Here is a 21,016-nt window from a genome sequence, read left to right on the forward strand (position 1 = left end):
ACCCCCAGAATGTTGTTAAAAATATGGTATGAACAAGTATTGGAATAACCACCTAGTCTGTTGGCTAAATATTTACCCTCATACAAATTATGCACCAGCTCTTTCCATTTCCCAGTGACAGTGAAATGCCATCAGAGAAACTGCAGAACTGTATATTGAAGACTTATACTACTTGACTGTGAATCTGTCATTCTTATTCAGTCTTTATGTGTTCTTAGATTCATACTAATTTCTTCTAGCCTTCGGGGCCATGTTCATTTGAACAGGCCATGTTCATTTGTAGAGCAGTCATAATATTCTGGTCCTTCACACTGACAAATAGGAGAGACCCTCTTCTGGGGTTAATGCCAGAGCCCTCTTGTGGTCAGTATTTGCAAGGCAACTGAAGAAATATTTCATATTTCTTTTGGGAGAGCCAGGGGAGTAGGATGCTGGGGATCAAACCCAAGGTCTTACAACCTCACAAGTCCTACTTACAGAGGTGCACCACTAACTGGGTTTCAGACACTCTTGATAACATCATTTTATAACAGTGTTAATACTGGCTTTTTAGCTAGAAAGAAGAAAAAAAAATCAATCTCCTAACTCCTTAAGAGGGACATGAGAATGCAACAACTGCGATTATTTTTCACCTGTTTCCTTTCTTCCTGCTGTGTACAATATAAAGATTTTTGATTTCTATTTAGTATTTGTTGTTTGTGTTCTCTTGCACCAACATATTGTTTTTCAGAAATGTAAATCTCCAGGATAGGTCACTGAGACTAACTTTGATGACCTTTAGGAAAACCTATCTTTGAGGGAATTCTTTTTTATTTTTTTATTTTATTTTTTTTTGCCAGTCCTGGGCCTTGGACTCAGGGCCTGAGCACTGTCCCTGGCTTCTTCCCGCTCAAGGCTAGCACTCCGCCACTTGAGCCACAGCGCCGCTTCTGGCCGTTTTTCTGTATATGTGGTGCTGGGGAATCGAACCTAGGGCCTCGTGTATCCGAGGCAGGCACTCTTGCCGCTAGGCTATATCCCCAGCCCCAGGAATTCTTTTTTAAAGTATGTTAATTAGTAAGAACAATAGTAGTTAACGCTTGATGAAGTGGATTTTAAAAAAAACACCAAACTTTAGAGTTGTACTTTTTTTTTTGGGGGGGGGGCAGTATTAGGGCTTGAGCTCAGGGTCTCAAGCTCACATTTGGCTTTTCTGTTGAAGATTGGCCCTGTACCACTTGAGCCACACCTCCAGCTTCCAGCCTTTTGCTAATTAGAAAGTTTGAGGACTTGTGGCTTCCAACTGCCATCCTCATGTCTCAGACTTCTGAGTAGCTAGGATGACAGGCATGAGCCACCAACGCCCAGCTTTACAATCTTTGAAGTCTAGGGCCAGCGTGTTAGGTTTGAATTTATTTATTTATTTTTGTAGTGCTGGGGATTAAGCTTCAGGGTCTTACCCACGTCAAGCAAGCTCATCACCGCCATCTCAGCTTTTCAGGCCCAGCCTGTAACTCCGGCTTCTCACCAATGCTGGGATCACAGGCAGACATTGCAACAACCCCAATTCCAACTCATTCAGGACGTAAATGCCTTAGTTATCTACCCTCCCAATCGTCCACACTGCCTTCACAATAATACACTTCGCTAATAATTACGTTATTTACCTGAAGAAGGCAGAGGCCTGAAGCAATTTTTTTCCCCCTATTTAGAAAGAGGTCAAACTTGCTTCATCTCCCAAAACCAAGTTCAATCATCTCAGGCTTCTCAGCAGTGAGCTCAGGGGTTGCTTTTATTGCATTTCCTATCACCCCCCCCCCCAAAAAAAAAGTCTGGTTAATAAAACATGGTTTAGTTAAATTAATAAAAAAAAATCCGACACAGGTCACAGGTTGCATGAGAACTGAATCTTGCAGCCAGTAGTTAGGAAATGGGTCGGATAAGGCAGGAGCCCCTGGTCGTGCACAGCCTGGGTGGAGGGAAGGGCTCGAGCTCATTTCACTTCCTCCACTGGTTTGGACGATTAATTCGCTTTACAGCAACTTTAAAGCTGTGTAAAGGAAACCTTCGCTCCTTAAGAGGCTGGACAACCGAGATTTCTGCGGTCAAACGCAGCCTCGGACTGATCTCAGGTCTCCAAACCCAGGTAGACGAGCAAACGGAGTCACCCAAGGAACAGACGTTCCAACGCTCACACTCAAGAACTCCCCAGGACAAGATGGCGCCCGCCGCGAAGAGCCGGAGCCCGGAGAAAACGTCCCAGCGCGCGCGCGCCGCGTGGACGCGCCCAGGCACGCACGTCTCCGCGTGCGAGCTGAGACGTCCAATGACTGCCACGCCCCCCGCACATGCGCTCCAGGACCTTAGCTGGGCGCCACCTGCGCAGGCGCAACAGGCTCCTCCTTTCGCGCAACTGACGCAAGGAGACTAATCCGTTCGCAATTTATCCCGTGTGACCTTGAGTCTTTCCTGCTACCGAGGACCGGGGCTGTCTAGGGTAATGCCTGAATGAGATCCAGCTCTTCTCGCTCTTGACTGATCCCACAGCCTATATAGCTGAAACTAGAGGATTGTGGTTTTCTACAATTACGCTCCGGAGCTGATTGCTTCCATTCTGTGGTACCGGAAGCGTAAGGAAAAGGTTTTTTTTGAGCAGGCGGTGCTGAGGACGCCTCGGCAGAAAAGCGGGCCTTTGGGTCGCAGGGACCAACCCCCGCCCCCCCACCCCACGTGGTTGGAGGTTTCCAGAAACGCTGCCTCCACGGTGCTGCGCAGCTCCGGGCCTGCGGGGTGGTTGCTTCGCATCTCGCGCTCCATCCGTCCAGCCACCATGATAAGCGCCAGCCGATCCGCAGCAGCCCGTCTCGTGGGCGCCGCAGCCTCCCGAGGCCCCACGGCCGCCCGCCACCAGGTAAGGAACTTCCGGGCATTCCTTCGGAACTCAAAATCTCAGCCCTCGGTGGGGCAGGCCGCGTCCGCCCTTCGAGGTCAGGCTCCTCCGCGAGAAGCCAGAAGGAAAGGAAGGCGGCGAACCGTGTCGTAGCTTGTGCTGCCGGCGCGAGGCCTTCTTCACAGTTCCACCTCTGTGTCTTGGGCCCTGCTGAGTCACACTCCTCGAGATCTAGGGTCCCGTTAGGAGGTCGTGGTCCTGACTGCCCAATCTGGCGGGTTCTGGGTAGATTTTACCACCAGAGCAAAGGTTAGAGGGAGAGCTAGTCCGCGTTCTATTCCAACCAGAGAGTACAGTTGCCTTTTTTTTCCTGTAAAGCAGAGCCCCCCCCCCCATGTTCGCGTTATTGCGGTTAAAAGGGGGGGGAGCTCATTAAACAGGAAGTGGGAGATGGGTTCCAAGTCCGATTTTTGTACTAAGGAGCATCTTTTCAACACGTTCAATGTGGGGTAGTTACTCATTTGCTATTTGGAACATGGCAGCGTGTGGGTGGAAGGAATTAACACCCCTTAACCAAGAAAAAAAAGTGCACCTTCAGAGAATGGGAACTGTAGGTCTTCCATCAGTGGTGGACCTCGTGGAATGCTTGACACAATCTGAAGTTAGGGTGTGAAAGTAAGGGCTTTTATTCCGCCGAAGGCCACTACTTAATCTTTTTCAAAAGTCTTAGATACTCCACGAAATTAACAACCGTGGTTCCTTTAAAGTAGCTGTAAGAGGAGGTGAGCAGAAGTGTCTTCTGAGTAACTTAAATCTAAACTTCAAATACACACATTTCAGGGTACAGTATACACTTCTACAAGGAAAACTGAGAAGAATGTGTGTAATGGTTCCCAACCAGAAGTAGTTTGTCCCCAGAGGCTCTTTGGCAAGGGCTTAAGGTAAATTAGGTTATTGTGACTTGAGGATATTTACTGGCTTCTAGTTGAGTAGAGGTCATGGTTGCTTCTCAACATCCTAAAACTCAAGAACAGCCTTCACAACAACGAAGTTTGGCTTCATGTCAATAATGCCAAGGTTGAAAAGCACGTTTTCTTTCCTCACTTTGTACAGGCTACCCACTCAGCATAGTAATTGGAACAAGTCAAAATTTCCTATGTCTTTAATGAATGATAACTTTTTTCTTTTCTTTTTCAGGATGGCTGGAATGGCCTTAGTCATGAGGCTTTTAGATTTGTTTCCAGGAGGGATTATGCGTAAGTGTGACTTCATTTTCTTTTGGTTGTTGGTTGTGGGGCCTAAACTCAACTCAGGGCCTGAGTGCTGGCTAGGATTACAGGCAATTGCCACCAGCACCAGACATAACTTCTATTTCTTTGAAGGAAAGTAATACACATTAACCCCCAAGAGTCTCTCTGCATTTGTTAGTAACGGTTGATCTCAGTTACCTGTTTGTTTTATATGATGTACTATTATCAACTCGAATGTCAAATGTTCAGTATATTTTCTCTAGTCATTTTGGAGATCACTTTTAATATAACAACCATGATAATGTTTTAAATGTCTTACAGGTCCGAAGCAATCAAGGGTGCAGTGGTTGGTATTGATTTGGGTACTACCAACTCCTGTGTGGCAGTTATGGAGGGCAAACAAGCAAAGGTAAGCATGATCAGAAACTCGAGTCACTTTTCCTCAATCCAACATTTTGTACATAAGGGATTCTGAGACCTGATTTACATTCTTTTTGGTTTAGATTTATTTTTGTTCATTTTATTGTATTTTTGAGATGCTGGAGGTAGAACTCAGGCCCTCATACATCTTAGGCAAGTGCTGTATCAACTGAATGCTACCCTCCTGCCTGTTTACATTTGAGAGACAAACCTTTGTTGAGAAGCATTTTACTTACTGAAATAGGATTTTTTTTTTGAAATAGGATTTAAATGTAGTCTCCTGAGTTGAAAATATTGTAATGTCTTGCTCTATAAAGTCCTGCAATTTTGGAGGTCACTTGGAATAGTTTTGGAGGTGTGGACTAAATGGAAGTAGAGCTCCATGTCTTAAGAACTTCCTGCTACAGAGAGGCTGTTACTATGAAGTTTCCTTACTATGTACATGAAACCTTTATTCCCTGGATTCTTACCAAGATTTAGAGCACCTGAGACTCTACAATCTTGCTTCTTCCATTTATGAACTTTAATGCTTCCCTTTTGAACTATGACCTTCTTTGAGAACAGACAATCTGAGCTATATACAGGAGTCTTATTCCACTTGGATACCAAGCCAGAGTAATAATTCCTTCCTTAGTCCTAATTTATGCTTTTTGGCATTTATTGCATATGCTTGAAGTTTGTAGCCGCCACAAAAATGTGACATCCATATTGAAGGAGAGAGATATATTTTCCAGCACTGATGTTTTTTGGCTTTTACTAAGGTTCAAAGTCAGGGTCTAGTGGTACTACCTGATAGCTTTTGTGCGTACCCCTCCCTTTCTTTTTTCTTTTATAATTTGTAAGTTTCAGGAGAGGGACTAAATAAAGATATATTAAGTCCATATAGTCTTTCAAAAGTGGTTGTTTAATGAGTGCATTTATAGTAGCAAAGCAAATCAGTACTGTTATTCATAGGCATTTGTTTTGTGGTTTAGGACCTGTTACATAAGGGTTTTGGTTTTGGTTTGGCAATACTGGGGCTTGAACTTGGCCTTGAGCTTGTTGGACAAGGGCTGTACCACTAGAACCATAACCCTGGCCCTTTTTATTTTAGTTCTTTTTTAAATTGGGTCTCCAACTTTAGCTGGGAGCAGTCGTAGAACTTCCTAATGTTGACTCCTGCACAGCTTGGATGTCAGCTGTCCATCTTTTGCCTAGCCTTGCCTCAAACTTTGATTCTCTTATCTATACCTTCTTCCATGTGGCTGCTGTTTTGTGTCTTATGCAATTACTGCAAAGATGACAGTAATCACTATAAGCATGTTCTTTGTCTTTGGAAATTTTAGGTGCTGGAAAATGCTGAAGGTGCCAGAACCACCCCTTCCGTTGTTGCCTTTACAGCAGATGGTGAACGCCTTGTTGGCATGCCAGCAAAGCGACAAGCTGTCACCAACCCAAACAATACATTCTATGCCACCAAACGTCTCATTGGCCGGCGATATGATGACCCTGAAGTACAGAAAGACCTGTGAGTAATAGGAGAATCACAAAAGATTTCATTTAGTACTTTGAACAGGATTCTTGGAAGACCTTGATTTCATCACTTTATTGTCCCTAGGGGAACTCCATCTCTACCAAAGGATAATTCCTTAAGAAAAACCTTTTTGCTTTTACATGTTAGGTTTTTATATTGACCTACATGATAGATCATGTATTGATATAGTTTGTGAGGCATTCCTGGACTTAGTTGTCCTTCCCATATCCTCCCCCACATCCCCTTGGGAATGGGCACTCAAACCCCACCTGGGCACCAGTAGCTCACACCTGTAATCCTAGCTACTCAGGTGGGAGAAATCTGAGGATCAAGGTTCAAAGCCAGTCTGGGCAGAAAAGTCTTTGAGACTCTTACCTCCACTTAACCACCAGAAAACGAGTGGTGTTGTAGCTCAGCGTGATGGAGTGCTAGCCTTGAGCAGAAGTGCCCATGTCTTGAGTTCTGCATGAAATGTGAATTCCACATGAATAAAATTGTGGGCTTATGTGATTGACTTCTTCCATTAGGATAATTGAAAGTTTATCTTGTTGCTTATCTTAATGCTTCATTTCTTATGTCTACTTAATGTTCCGTTGTATAGGTATATATGTATTTTTTTTTTAACTGGTTTGTCAGGTATTTGGTTTCTCTCTACTTTAGGGCTTTTGTTTTTTTGTTGTTTTTTTTTTGCCAGTCCTGGGCCTTGGACTCAGGGCCTGAGCACTGTCCCTGGCTTCTTTTTGGCTCAAGGCTAACACTCTGCCACCTGAATCACAGCACCACTTCTAGCCTTTTCTAAATATGTGGTGCTGGAAAATTGAACCCAGGGCTTCATGTGTATGAGGCGAGCACTTTTACCACTAGGCCATATTCCCAGCCCACTAGGGCTATTTTTAATTTCATAAGGTTGGCTTGTTTTTGTGCTAGTCACTGTTCCTGAGCTTTCACAAGTTCAAGGCTAGCACTGTGTCACTTTGAGCTGCTGGCTTTCTTTCATGATGGTAAGAAAACTTGATCAAGCTTTATTGATAAGTATGCAAGCAGGCAAACAGGCAAGGAGACAAAAAGCAGATGAATAGACAAGCAGAAGGGCAGAAGGACACTGGAACAGAGTATGATGCTCTCAAAGGGAGGGAAAAAGAGAGTCAGAGACACCACTTCTGGCATTTTGGTGGTTAATTGGAGGTGAGAATCTTAGGGACTTTCCTTCTCAGGATTGCCTTCAAACCATAATGCTCAGAACTCAGCTTCCTGGTTAGCTAGGACTATAGGTGTGAGCCACCAGGGCTTAGTTGTCCTACATATTTGTGTACACATTTTTGTGTGAACACGTTCTCATTTCTCTTGTGTAGATGCATAACTACAAGTGTACTTGTTATGCCATATGGTATTTCATTCTCCACTGGAATTGTTGGCAAAGTAGTCAAAAATCTTTTTGAGGCATGATTTATTAACTGAGTCTCTTAGGGTGGAAAATGGACACAATGGGTTTAAACTGCCTAGCTTTCTCCATATACTTTTTGGGTCTTTCAGGAAGAACGTTCCTTTTAAAATTGTCCGTGCCTCTAATGGTGATGCCTGGGTTGAGGCTCATGGAAAACTCTATTCTCCAAGTCAAATTGGAGCATTTGTGTTGATGAAGATGAAAGAAACTGCAGGTGAGTTGATGTAATTCACATCTGGGAAAAGTTCAAAAAATTGAATGGTCTCTCGTGGTACCTTGTATACAGAAAGCCTAGGTATGGCCAAAAAAAAAGTGATTCTTTAAATATAATCTGTAGATAGAACTTCAGTTTTCCCAATGATGTGCTTGGCATGTTTCTTTTTTCTACAAAGAGATAGTGTTGTATAATAAGAGCCAAAGGTTCTACATTAAGCTTTTGTCCTTTAGAATTTTCCATTTGAAGAATCTAGTGGTTATTGTAAAGGTTATTGTACAGTGGTGAACCTTCACTGAAATGAAGATGGGAATTTTGAGTTTTCAACTGATACCCTGTTTTGTTTTTGTCCTGGCCTTGAACTCAGAGCATGGGCATTATGTCTCAGCTTTTTGTGCTCAAGGCCAGCATTCTGATCACTTGAGCCACAGCTCCCCATCTGGCTTTTTTGGTGCTTAAAAGGGGATAAGAGTCACTGACTTCATGTTTGAGCTGGCTTCAATCCTCAGATCTCCTAAGTAGCTAGGATTATAGACATGAGCCACCAGCACCTGGCCCCAATAGCCTTTTTACTGCTTCTGATTTCTAAGCAAAGATTAAATGGAGTAATGTTGTGTTGAGCTTTATTCTTTTGATTCTTTTCCAGAAAATTATTTGGGACATGCAGCAAAAAATGCTGTTATCACCGTCCCTGCTTATTTTAATGATTCTCAGAGACAGGTAAGGCCAGTTGCTATCTTATTCACAGAAGATAATAGTACCTGTGACACAAGGGTGAAAATGCTTTAAGATAGATAGATAGATATGTATGTGTATATGTGTGTGTATATATATAATTTCTGTTTTCTTTAGGCCACTAAGGATGCTGGCCAGATATCAGGGCTAAATGTGCTTCGGGTGATTAATGAACCCACAGCTGCTGCTCTAGCCTATGGTCTAGACAAATCTGAAGACAAAGTGTAAGTTTGTACTGTAAATTCTGACCTGAATTTGTGAAGTTTTAAGATTGGGCAGTCCTAAGGCTTACTTTAAATCATTGCTTATTTCAAGACCATTCTACTGTTGAAATCTGCCTGATACTGATGGTTCACGCCTGTAATCCTAGCTACTCAGGAGGATGAGATGTGAGGATTTTAATTCAAAGCAGGCCAGGCAGGAAAGTCCCTGGGACTCTTACCTTTAGTTAACCTCCAGAAAACCAGAAGTTGAGCTATGGCTCAAAGTGGTAGAGTGCTAGCCTTGAACAGAAGAGCTCAGGGACAGTCCCCAGGCAACAACAAAAAATCTGAAACCTGGTTGCTCACACCTTTAATCCTAGCTACTGAGAAGACAAATCTAAGGATCCATGGTTTGAAGCCAGCTAAGGCAGAGAAATCTCTGACACTCTTAACTCCAATTAATTACCAAAACGCCAGAAGTAAAGCTGTGGCTCAAGTGTAGGGCACTAGCCATGAGTGAGAAATGAAGGGACGGCACTCAGGCCTTTAGTTTAAGCCTAGTACTGGCACAAATAAAAATAGAAATAGAGTTGAGTTATGTCCAGTTAAGATTTTATAATTATTCCTCAGGAAAATAAATGGGTTTGTCTTCACTTGGTGTTGAGCTTCATTTCCTTCTGATAGCTTTTATTCCTTAAGGTTTTTTCTTTTCTTTCTAGCATTGCTGTGTATGATTTAGGTGGTGGAACTTTTGATATTTCTGTCCTGGAAATTCAGAAAGGAGTATTTGAGGTGAAATCCACCAATGGGGATACTTTCTTAGGTGGTGAAGACTTTGACCAGGCTTTGTTACGACACATTGTAAAGGAGTTCAAGAGAGAGGTCAGTTCAATACATCGGCATTGCAACTTTGAGGATTTCTCTATTCAGATTTTTTTTGTTTTGCTTATAGTTTTTTGTGCTATGCTGGTTATTGTAGCTTGTGGTTGGCAACAAATACAAGACTTTTAAAGTGTAAATAGTACTTATCAACTCACTAATGCTAGTATTGTGTGTCTTCATTTTGTAGACGGGGGTTGATTTGACCAAAGATAACATGGCACTTCAGAGGGTACGGGAAGCTGCTGAAAAGGCTAAGTGTGAACTCTCTTCATCTGTGCAGGTGAGACATGGAGAATTCACTTAGTCTTGATATACTCATTTAGTCTTGAGTATTTATTTATTTATGTAGTATTTATTGGTTCCAGTACTGAGGCATGAGCCCAGGGCTTGGGCACTGCTTAGTTTTTTTGCTGGTATTCTACCACTTGAGCCAGAGCTCTACATCTTGCTTTGTCTTGATTAGAGATCTTATGTGCTTTTTTGGGGTTTTGGGGGGGGTCAGATACTGGCACTAAAAAACAAAAATAAATTATTTGTACAGGAGGGAGTTCCTTGTCACATTTTGACACATAAACAAATACATTCAAATTAGCCTCACCTCCGTACCTCTCCTTTACCTAATTTCCCTGAAAACAGTCGTGTTCTCCCCCCCCCCCCCTTTGTTGTTTGTTTTTTTTTTGTTTTTTTTTTTTTTGTCATGGGGCTTGAACTCAGCTTGGATTGTTCCTGAGCTTTTCTGCTCTGGGCTAGCATTCTACCACTTTGAGCCATTCTGGTGGTTAATTGGAGATAGGAGTCTCATGAACTTTCCTGCCTGAGCTGGCTTTGAACTGTGCTTCTTAGATCTCAGCCTCATGAGTAGCTAGGATTTCAGGCATGAGCTGCTAATGCCTAGACATTGTTCTCTTTTCATACATTAAGAAAACCGGATTCATCCTTACTTACCTCCCCCCTCCCCCATTGACCCAACCCATCCCTCAGGTACTGCCCCATAGTTCTTCACCTCTTTGAGGAATTTTTCCTTCTGTCTACACAGGAAATCATTAAAGTAGGAATCATTAAAATAGACTATACAGTTCATCTCTGGAGTAGTAAGAGGTTGCATCCTAGGAGTCATTGTCTTAAGTCTCAACCTTCCTGAGCCTTTTTTCTAAGACATCCTACCTAGGTTATGGTCTCTCTTTTTTTTTTTGGCCAGTCCTGGGCTTTGGACTCAGGGCCTGAGCACCATCCCTGGCTTCTTCCCGCTCAAGGCTAGCACTCTGCCACATGAGCCACAGTGCCCTTCTGGCCGTTTTCCATATATGTGGTGCTGGGGAATCAAACCGAGAGCTTCATGTGTAGGAGGCAAGCACTTTTGCCACTAGGGCATATTCCCAACCCCTATGGTCTCCTTTTAACTGGAATATTAACTGTCATTTGGCCTTCCCACATTAAACATTTCCTGACAGACTGACATCAACTTGCCATATCTCACTATGGATGCTTCTGGACCTAAGCATTTGAATATGAAACTGACACGGGCTCAATTTGAGGGAATCGTCACTGATCTTATCAAGAGGACTATTGCTCCATGCCAGAAAGCTATGCAGGATGCCGAAGTCACCAAGAGTGACATAGGAGAAGTGATTCTTGTTGGTGGCATGACCAGGATGCCTAAGGTATGGACCAGTGCATTCTTGTCATGGAGGAAAAAATGTACATAATGTATACTTGGGACTCATTCTCATCTTGAAAGGGAGATAAGATTGTTATTCCTGGTTTTTAACTTTATTCTGTTAATTGAAGGGAATTCTAAAAACAGCTGTGCAGAAAATAATTAGTACGCTTTTTTTTTTTTTATTGTGCCAGTCCTGGGGCTTGAACTCAGCCTGGGTGCTGCCCAGAGGCTTTCTGCTGAAGGCTAGCTCTCTACCACTTTCCATAGTTTTGGGAGGGGGCAGGGTATTAATTTGAGTTAAGAATCTCAAGACTTTTTGTCTCCAACCTGGCTTCAAATCATGATCCTCGTATCTCAGCTTTTTGATAGACTAGGATTACAGGCGTGAGCAATCGGTGCCAAGCTGAGCACAAGCTTTTTTTGGCCAGTCCTGGGGCTTGAACTCAGGGCCTGAGCACTGTCCCTGTGCTCAAGGCTAGCACTCTACCTCTAGAGCCACAGCACCACTTGGCTTTTTCTATTTATGTAGTATTGAAGAATTGAACCCATGCCTTCATGCATATGCTAGGTAAGCACTCTATCACTAAGCCACATACCCAGCCCTGAGCACAAATTTCTTGAAGGTGCAAGTCTTTCTTGGTAGTCTTGAGTAGAATTTCTTGACCCTGGGTTAATAATCATGGTTTTTTTCTTAGTTTTTCTGTTGAAATAGATGAACTTGTGAAAGTGGACCCAGAATAAATCTGGAGAAAAAAGTTCTGTGTCAAAAGGACACTTCTATATTAACAAATTTTCCAAACTGCTATTCTAATAGTAGTATTCTAATAAACAGGATAGAAGAGTATGTCCCCATTTTAGCAACAGTATTATTACTCTTTTAAGTTGGTTTGCAGTAATGGCTATATAGAACAAGAGATAAGATAGCCCTCTCAATAAGTCCCTTTATCTTGTACTCTGTTTCACATGATTTAATTCATGTATTGTATGGGGAAACAAAATTTAAATCTTTTCCAAATTAAAATGGACAATGAATAAAATATTCTGACTAAACTTTATTGCCAAAACATTAAAAACAATTCAACTGGAGTAATTTGAGTAAACATTGCTTATTAAGTAATTGTACAAAGAAGTAAATAGGTCAGTACAATGCTTCTTGGTCAGTGTTGCCACTCCCATCATCCCCCTCAGTAAGCATTCTTCCATTTGAGTCAGTGTGTCTTCAGATCTGGCTAGTGTTTTAGGATATGTTCTCTATCTTGCTCTTTATGGCAGTTGCCCTGAGTGTTGATTAACAGGTTATTTTTTATACTAGGTTCAGCAAACTGTGCAAGATCTTTTTGGCCGAGCCCCAAGTAAAGCTGTTAATCCTGATGAGGCTGTGGCCATTGGAGCTGCCATCCAGGGCGGTGTGCTAGCTGGTGATGTCACAGATGTGCTGCTCCTGGATGTCACTCCCCTGTCTCTAGGTATTGAGACTCTAGGAGGTGTGTTTACCAAACTTATTAACAGGAATACCACCATTCCAACCAAAAAGAGCCAGGTAAGAGCCATCCTTCCTCCTGCCTCCTTAAAGAAAGTGAAGTATTAAGTTACATGAGTGGTGTGATTGGAAATAAATATATCCTAATAAGTTTTTCGTCGTTTTCCAACCCAGACAAATTCTTAGCTGTTTCACTTTTTGTTTGTTTGTTTTTGTTTTTGTTGCCAGTCCTGGGCCTTGAACTCAGGGCCTGAGCACTGTCCCTGGCTTCTTTTTGCTCAAGGCTAGCACTCTACCACTTGAGCCACAGCACCACTTCTGGCCGTTTTCTATATATGTGGTGCTGAGGAATCGAACCCAGGGCTTCATGTATACAAGGCGAGTACGTTACCACTAGGCCATATTCCCAGCCCAGCTGTTTCACTTTTTTTGTTCCCGAAGTTCTTACATGTCAGGGAGCAGCAATGGTCTTAGAAAAGACATTGATAGTCATCTTTTAAACCATTTCCTTTCTGTCCTCAAAGCAGGAAAAAGTGCTGTGGCTAGGCTATATGATAAGACTGCTTACTTTCTGGGTGAATAATAGAGGTGGATTTTGTGGTGGTGAGCTATCAAGCAGAGCTTTGTGGGTGTGGGTATGGCTTGGTCTTGGATTAGAAATTATTTCTGTGCCAGTATACTGGTATATACCTTTGCTAACCAGTTTTCTGAAGTACAGTATTGCTCTTGTTTGTGCAATGATGTTTTGTCAACACATCATTCTGAAGAAAAGCATGTGGTGACTTTCTGTAACTGAGCACAATGATAATTAACCTACCTCTGATCCTTGTTTGCCCAGATTAGCAAATTTCACTATATCCTTCTGATAACACTAATCCTACTCTCTGTAAAGACATATAGGCCTTTGTTCTGAACATAGTGTGCACTAGCACCCGGTCAGTGTAGGAATGAGACTGGAATTACTTCCCTGGTTTGCCTTCTATATGGAAGGTAGTATAATCGGATTGACAACCCAAGAAATTTTCTTCCTAGGTGTTTTCAACTGCTGCTGATGGACAGACTCAAGTGGAGATTAAAGTATGTCAGGGTGAGAGAGAGATGGCTGGAGATAACAAACTTCTTGGTCAGTTTACTTTGGTAGGTACTGTGATAAGAATACTGTACACCTTGGTTTCTTCATTTTAAAGTTCAGGTTTCCAGCCCCTATAAACTCAAATACATACGTATTGCATTACATTTGGAAAGAAATGCAGGAGAAATCTGCCAGTGTTTTCCATTATTACCTGGAGGCTTTATTTATGCATTGGAACTTCTGTGTGGTTTATGAACATAAGATCCATGGAGGTATTTAAAGACAGCACATACTCATTCCTTATTTTACCTCATTGTTCATTTAAGAGATATCTAGCTGGGCGCTGGTGGCTCACACCTGTAATCCAGGCTACTCAGGAGACAGATCTGAGGATCACAGTTGAAAGCCAGCCCAGACAGGAAAGACTATGAGTGAGACTCTTCAATTAACCGCCAAAAAACCAGAAGTGGAGCTGTGGTTCAAGTGATAGAGAACTTAGCCTTGAGCAAAAAAGCTCAGAGACAGCACCCAGGCCCTGGGTTCAGTCCCGAGATTGGCACCAGAAAAAAAAGGGGGGGATATATCTAATAATTACTAGTTTCTTATCAGCAGTACTTACCAGTTTTTGGTGGTGTCAACTATAGTGGGGAGATTGCCTTTTCATCCTCTGTGTCCCAAAAGTACATCATCATTGTAGTTGATCAATACAGCAAACAATAGCTATTTTATACCACTCTTTTTTTTTTAATTTTTTGCCATTTGTGGGGCTTGAACTCAGGGCTTGAGCACTGACGGTCCCTGGCTTCTTTTTGCTCAAGGCTAGTACTCTGTCACTTGAGCCACAGCACCACTTCTGGCCATTTTCTATATATGTGGTGCTGAGGAATCGAACCCAGGGCTTCATGTATAAGAGGCAAGCACTCTTGCCACTAGGCCATATCCCCAGACCCCAATATACCACTAATTTCAAGCAGCAATGAAACTATGACCCTGTTATAAACTGGTGGGGTTTTTTTAGTTATGATACTGCTTCTAGAAAGCAAATGTTCACTCTAAGACCATATAGATTTGGAAATAATAGTACTGAATCAAATCTAAATGGAGTTTACTCTGGATGTTTTATTCTAGATTGGAATTCCTCCAGCCCCTCGTGGAGTTCCTCAGATTGAAGTTACATTTGACATTGATGCCAATGGAATTGTACATGTTTCTGCCAAAGATAAAGGCACAGGACGGGAACAGCAGAGTAAGTAAGATGGAGGACATCTGTTGGTAATATACTGTTGTATGTGTTATCTTTTCTCCTTCATTCTAGGGGAAGGATGAAGTCATTGCACTTTTTGGTTACCAAATTTGCTCTGTAAGTGTGATGTTTAGGGGGAAGGGGCAATAGGCCTGTAGATTAGAGAGGTTTCAGTAGGCAGGCAGAACAGTTGATCTTCGTATATTTTGGATCCTTGGTTTCAGTTTGATTAGAGATCAATAGGGAATTCCTTTGTTGTTAGAGGAAGAAAACTAATGATATTCTCCCTTCTTTCACCCCTTTCCCCTTTTTAATTACAGTTGTAATCCAGTCTTCTGGTGGGTTAAGCAAAGATGATATTGAAAATATGGTTAAAAATGCAGAGAAGTATGCAGAGGAAGACCGTCGAAAGAAGGTGATTGATGCTTTGGCCTTTCTCTCAGGTTTAGTATTACTAAGAGACATGGAAGGAAGTTTTGGCCATATCACTGATCCTTATTTTTCCTCTTCCCAACCCCACTTTCTGCCTCTTATAACTGAGGTATGTCTGGGGTCCTTCTGTATATTGTCCATGTTGGCTTCAAACTCCTGGACTTAACCCATCTGTCTCAGCCTACCTAATTAATAGCTGAGATTACAAAGACATGCTACCATATCTGGCTTGTGGTTTGTGTTTGCTAGTTTGCCAGTCCTGGGGCTGGAACTCAGCCTGGGTACTATCCCGGAGCTTTTTGCTCAAAGCTTGAGCCACACTCCACTTCCAGCTTTTTTGGTGGTTAACTGGAGGTAAGACTTACATGCTTGTGTTCCTCAGATCTCAGCCTCCTGGGTATCGAGGATTACAGAGTGAGCCTGGCTTTGTCTTAAGAGAGCGTGTGTGTTTCTTTGTTTTGGGTCTTTGAGTCCTTGATCAAAATTCCCATGTTATAGAATCTAGCTCAAATCTCTCAAAGCACAATGAATTCTCTATTTTTACTCTACCTGTATGTAGGTACTTAATTTTAAAAAACTTTTAATTTCTTTAAGGAACGAGTTGAAGCAGTTAACATGGCTGAAGGAATTATTCATGACACAGAAACTAAGATGGAAGAATTCAAAGACCAACTGCCTGCTGATGAGGTGGGTTATTTTTAAAGAACTTAGCATTATCACCAGTGGTATCAAAGTTCATCTTTCCTATGAATCTTGATAGGGATTCAGTTATTTTTTAATGTTCCTGAAAATTACTGCTACATGTGATGGTGTAGGAGACATAGAAGAATTGTAATTTTTGTTTTTGTTTTGTAAGTGCAACAAGCTAAAAGAAGAAATATCCAAAATGAGGGAGCTCTTGGCTCGAAAAGACAGTGAAACAGGAGAAAACATTAGGCAGGCAGCATCTTCCCTTCAGCAAGCATCACTGAAGCTCTTCGAAATGGCTTACAAAAAGGTAATGGGAAGGAAGGGCTGGGGTACAAGTAGCTCAGTGGTAGAGTATTAACAGATTTTGCTTTTCAAGCCCAGCACTAGGGAGGAAAGGGGAAAAAGGCTGACAAGTATTTGGGTATGACTTAATTCAGATTATAATTGGAATTGCTCTTAATTACTGTCACTCTCACTTCATAACCAGTTAGGGAATCAAGTATTGTGGTTTAGAAATCCTCTGCCTTCATGTCTATTGGAATGGGTACAAGTGGCAAAAGAAATCACAGGAAACGCCAATAATGTGCAATTGGGGAGGGACTAGAATTATACAAAGTTTAGGATGAGTCCCTTCATTTTTGGTACTGAACAGAGTGCAAACCACCTTACCATATAAGTTTGAATGGTTTTCAAATGTTTCCTTTCTTAACAGATGGCATCTGAACGAGAAGGCTCTGGAAGTTCTGGCACTGGGGAACAAAAGGAAGATCAAAAGGAGGAGAAGCAGTAATAGTTGGAGTACACTTTGGAGTGGAGAGGACAGCATTCTATGAAGCTTGGGAGTGAAGGGACTTCTGAGCAGAAATGGGCAAACTTCAGTCTTTTTACTGTGTTTTTGCAGTATTCTATATATAATTTCCTTAATGTAAATTTAGTGTTAATTAGCTAATCATTAATGAGTGATAAATGCAACAGTAGAAAGTTCACAATGTTTTGTCTCTAGCCTGTCATTTTTAAGCATGTAAGGGGATAGGGAGACAACTTTTTGATCACTATAACGATCAGTTTTTGCTGAAGTGGACATATTTTCAAGAGGTGAAAACATTTCACAGAATGAAGGTAGTCTGCTATGCCATGTACCTAGCATGCATGAGACCATATGGAGGTTGAGATCCTTTCAGTTGGCCAAAAGTGATACTGTAATGAAAATGAAATGTAAATGGTCCTTCAACTGAGGCCTTGTAAGGCAAAGTCAGCTAGCTATGCCACGTTTGTAGGTGCTGAAGCTAGGTCAATGGAAAACTAAGCTATTTATGTTAGGTTATAGCTTTTAAAACTAAGGTAGTAATGAAGTTCTGAATGTTCCCAAGGCTTACTTTTCTAGCTCTTCTCTTGGCCTGTGTCTGGCACCTACATCCTGGATGATTGTTCTTTTGATCCATTCTGGATTTTTTTTTTAAATAAATAAATTTGAAAAGCATCTTGATGTCTTGTGAGTGGGTGGTGGCTTTGGGACTAGGACATTTCATCCTATCTATTTCCCAGTGTGAGAAGTTACAGGATTTCTAACTGGCTAAAATGGAAACATTCAGGATTTGAAAGTAAAATGGTATATCATCATAGACAACCCTAGTTACAAGGCTCTATACAAGTTTTGTTTTGTTGCCAGTCCTGGGGCTTCAACTCAGGGCCTGAGCACTGTCCCTGGCTTTTTTTCCATATATTTGGTGCTGAGGAATCAAACCCAGGGCCTTGTGCATGGCTAGGCAAGCACTCTACTGCTAAGCCACATTCCCAGCCACAAGATTTCTACAATGTAAAAACTTGGGCTGGCATTTTCCATTTATTTCTAGTTTTAATAAGCAAAAGACGCAACCAGAAATGGCTTACAGAAACCTATTTATGCTGGGTGCTGATGGCATGCACCTGTAATCCCACCTACTTGAGGCTAGGATTTGGAGGAAGTCTGAGACTCCATCTCCAAAATAACCAGCAAAATGTTGATCTGGGAGTACAGCTTAAGTGGCAGAGCACAAGCCAATCGAAGTGAGGCCCCACAAACCAGGATTAATTAAAAGTTGGTCCCCACTTAATTACATCTTAAGATTTCATCAAAAATAGGAGCCAAGATACTTTTCCTTTTGGTGTTTTTCCATCCCGTGTGGACTGTCCCAAATATTACCTATTTTTTTCCTTCAAGACAGGTCCAGACTGGCTTCTACCTCATGCTGGTAGAGATAAGGGCCACAAGGCGAGACTAATAAAGCTGTCATGCCAACAACCAGCAGAAAAGGTTGGCTTTATCATTTCTGCATCTCAAGTGATCCAAATTCTCACATCTACCAACAGACTTACCGTCACATTTTGTAGACACCGAGAATGGGCTTAAATCACTTGATATACAACTCCTTTGTAGTGTTGCTCTGTCTTGTGCGGGTCCTGGGGCTTGAACTCAGGGCCTAGGCTCAGTGACAGCTCAAGGCTCATGCTCTACCACTCAGCTTTTTTGATTATTGCAGACTTTCCTGCCTGGGTTATTTTAACCACAATCCTTGGCCTCCTGAATAGCTAAGATTACAGATATGAGCCAGGCTTAAATGATTCTTTTGACAAATTCTCAACATCTGGGCATGGAACTTGCCATCTTACTCTCCCCACCGTCCCCCCCCCGGACCCATAGGTATGCACCTGGCATAAAATTACTACTTAAAGTAGAATTTTTTAAAAAAGTAACAGTTTAATGTTTTACTATGAAGTGATTTATACAGTGAGGTCCCAGACTCCAGATGTGAAACTTAAGGCTACAATAGGATACTTGGTGAGATCCTGTCTCCAAAAAGAAATATCTGTGTAAGTCAATTTAGGCCTTCAGCCATAAGAACACTTGATAGAAATCTTGTAGAATTATAAATTCTTAATTATGAAGAGTAATTTAGTGATATTTGAAGACAGCGTTTCTGGTTGGCCGTCACCAGCTGAATCCATCTACTGTGCCTCCCGGGATTTCTCAAGTACCCAATTAAGAGTTACTGGCTTAGTCAATATTCATTCATTCTTGTGAACCAGGATGAGAAGGGAAGAACTGCTTATGTAGAGGGGAGGGGGGGAAACGGTAGCTATATCTACTGTCTGTCTTGTAGCTTTTTTTTGGCCAGTCCTGGGGCTTGGACTCAGGGCCTGAGCACTGTCCCTGACCTTTTTTTTTTTTTTTTTTTTTGAGGGGGGCGGGGGTATAGGCAGGTAGGGTTACAGGGTTGTTTCTGGTACTGGGGCTTGAACTCCTCCAGGCTTTGCAACAGCTCTTGCTTGGCTTTTTCCCCTTCTGGTTGGTATTCTACCATGTGAGCCACACCTGTACTTCCAGTATTTTGCTGGTTGATTGGAGATGAGTTTCACACTTTTCTGCCTAGACTGGCTTCAAATTACAATCCTCAGATCTGAGACTACTGAGTAGCTAGGATTACAAGCATGAGCCACTGCTGCCTGGCCAGTCTTGAAAGTTGGTTAGAATTTTCCAGAAACACAAGACATACATTCAGTCAGATTTGGTGTAAGGAACTGGCTCACAATTATATAAACAAATATCAAAGAACAATGGTGCGAGTCTAAGATTCAATGACAGATGAGCATCAGCTGAAATCAAGCCAGTAATTTCCAGTTTCTATTTGGGCCCTTACCTCACTGGATCATACACATACACACTGTAGAGAGCAAAGTACTCTGAAGTCTCCCTTTTATCTAGTTTTTTTCCTTTATTATTATAAAGGTGATGTACAAAGGGATTACATAAATCAGTAAAGAGTACATTTCTTTTTGGATGTCACCCCTTCCCTCTCCCAGTTTTGAAGTCTCCCCTTTAACAGTAAAAAGAGCTCCATCAGATCCCTAAAGTGCCTTCTAATTTTCCTTTCTCTACTCCATTTTTCCCGCTTCAGTACTAAAGCTTGAAGGTCTCTTCTTGGCTTCTACACTTAAGGCTGGTGGCTCTACCACTTGAGCCAGAGCGCCACTGCTGGCTTTTGCTGGTTAACTGGCGATAGTCTCACACTTTCCTTTTCAGACTCGGCTTTGAAGCAGGATCCTCAGATCTCAGCCTCCTCAGGATTACAGGCATGAACCACTGGACCCAAGCTCCCCAATTCCATTTTTATCCTTTAATATACCAGGATCAAATTCAAGGCTCTAAAATGTGGTAACACACTACCACTGAGTGACATCTCCCAGCTCTCTTTCCCACCCTTCCCTCCTCCTGCCACTTTTTTTTGAGACAAGCTGGCCTTGAATTTATCTTCCTTCAGCTTCCCAAGTTGCTAGAATTACAGACAAACCATTACATCTGGCCCAAGATTATTCTATGCTTTTTTTTTGGGGGGGGGGGCAGTCCCAGGGCTTGAACTCAAGGCCTGGGTAATGACCCTGAGCTTCTTTTGCTCAAGGATAGCACTTGACCACTTGACCCACAGCACTACTTCTGTCTTTTTATGTGATGCTGAGGAATCGAACCCAGGGCTTCGTGTGTGCTAGGCAAGCACTCTACCACTAAGCCACATTCCCCACCCCCAAGTTTACTTTCATCTGTAAGAGTACTTGGCCTTTTTTTCACCTTTGCATGTATCTGTTCAAGAAACTGAACCACAGGGGCTGGGATGTAGCTCAGTGGCAAAGTGCATGCCTACCAAGTGCAACATCCTGGGTTCGATCCCCAGTACCAAAAAGGAAAACACAAAAAAATACAGTAAAAAAAAAAAAAAAAACCTAACCAAAAAAAGAAACCCTTTAGATACCTATACACATGGAATACTACATAGCGATTAGAAATGGTGAAATATTGGTATTCGCAGGGAAATGGTCAGAACGTGAACAAATAATGTTGAGCAAGACAAGCCTAGAACACAGAAAACAAAGGGGC

At 42.1% G+C, this 21,016-nt stretch overlaps 1 protein-coding gene and 1 non-coding gene across 2 annotated transcripts; both read left to right on the forward strand.

Moving 5' to 3' along the window:
- The first annotated feature begins 2,701 nt into the window (after positions 1 to 2,701).
- Positions 2,702 to 17,593, forward strand: Hspa9 (heat shock protein family A (Hsp70) member 9). The gene is made up of 17 exons (XM_048331560.1): positions 2,702 to 2,890; positions 4,067 to 4,125; positions 4,441 to 4,528; positions 5,865 to 6,046; positions 7,586 to 7,710; positions 8,357 to 8,430; positions 8,563 to 8,669; positions 9,368 to 9,530; positions 9,718 to 9,810; positions 10,982 to 11,191; positions 12,503 to 12,730; positions 13,703 to 13,807; positions 14,871 to 14,988; positions 15,306 to 15,400; positions 16,012 to 16,104; positions 16,274 to 16,414; positions 16,820 to 17,593. Exons 1-17 carry the CDS (start codon positions 2,810 to 2,812, stop codon positions 16,895 to 16,897), a joined length of 2,040 nt encoding a protein of 679 aa, XP_048187517.1. The 5' UTR covers positions 2,702 to 2,809; the 3' UTR covers positions 16,898 to 17,593.
- Positions 13,403 to 13,471, forward strand: LOC125340245. Its single transcript, XR_007208725.1, has one exon. It is a non-coding gene; the product is annotated as a small nucleolar RNA SNORD63 (small nucleolar RNA).
- Positions 17,594 to 21,016: the final 3,423 nt, after the last annotated feature.

Source organism: Perognathus longimembris, chromosome 22 (assembly GCF_023159225.1).
Source record: "Perognathus longimembris pacificus isolate PPM17 chromosome 22, ASM2315922v1, whole genome shotgun sequence".
Taxonomy (NCBI): Eukaryota; Metazoa; Chordata; class Mammalia; order Rodentia; family Heteromyidae; genus Perognathus; species Perognathus longimembris.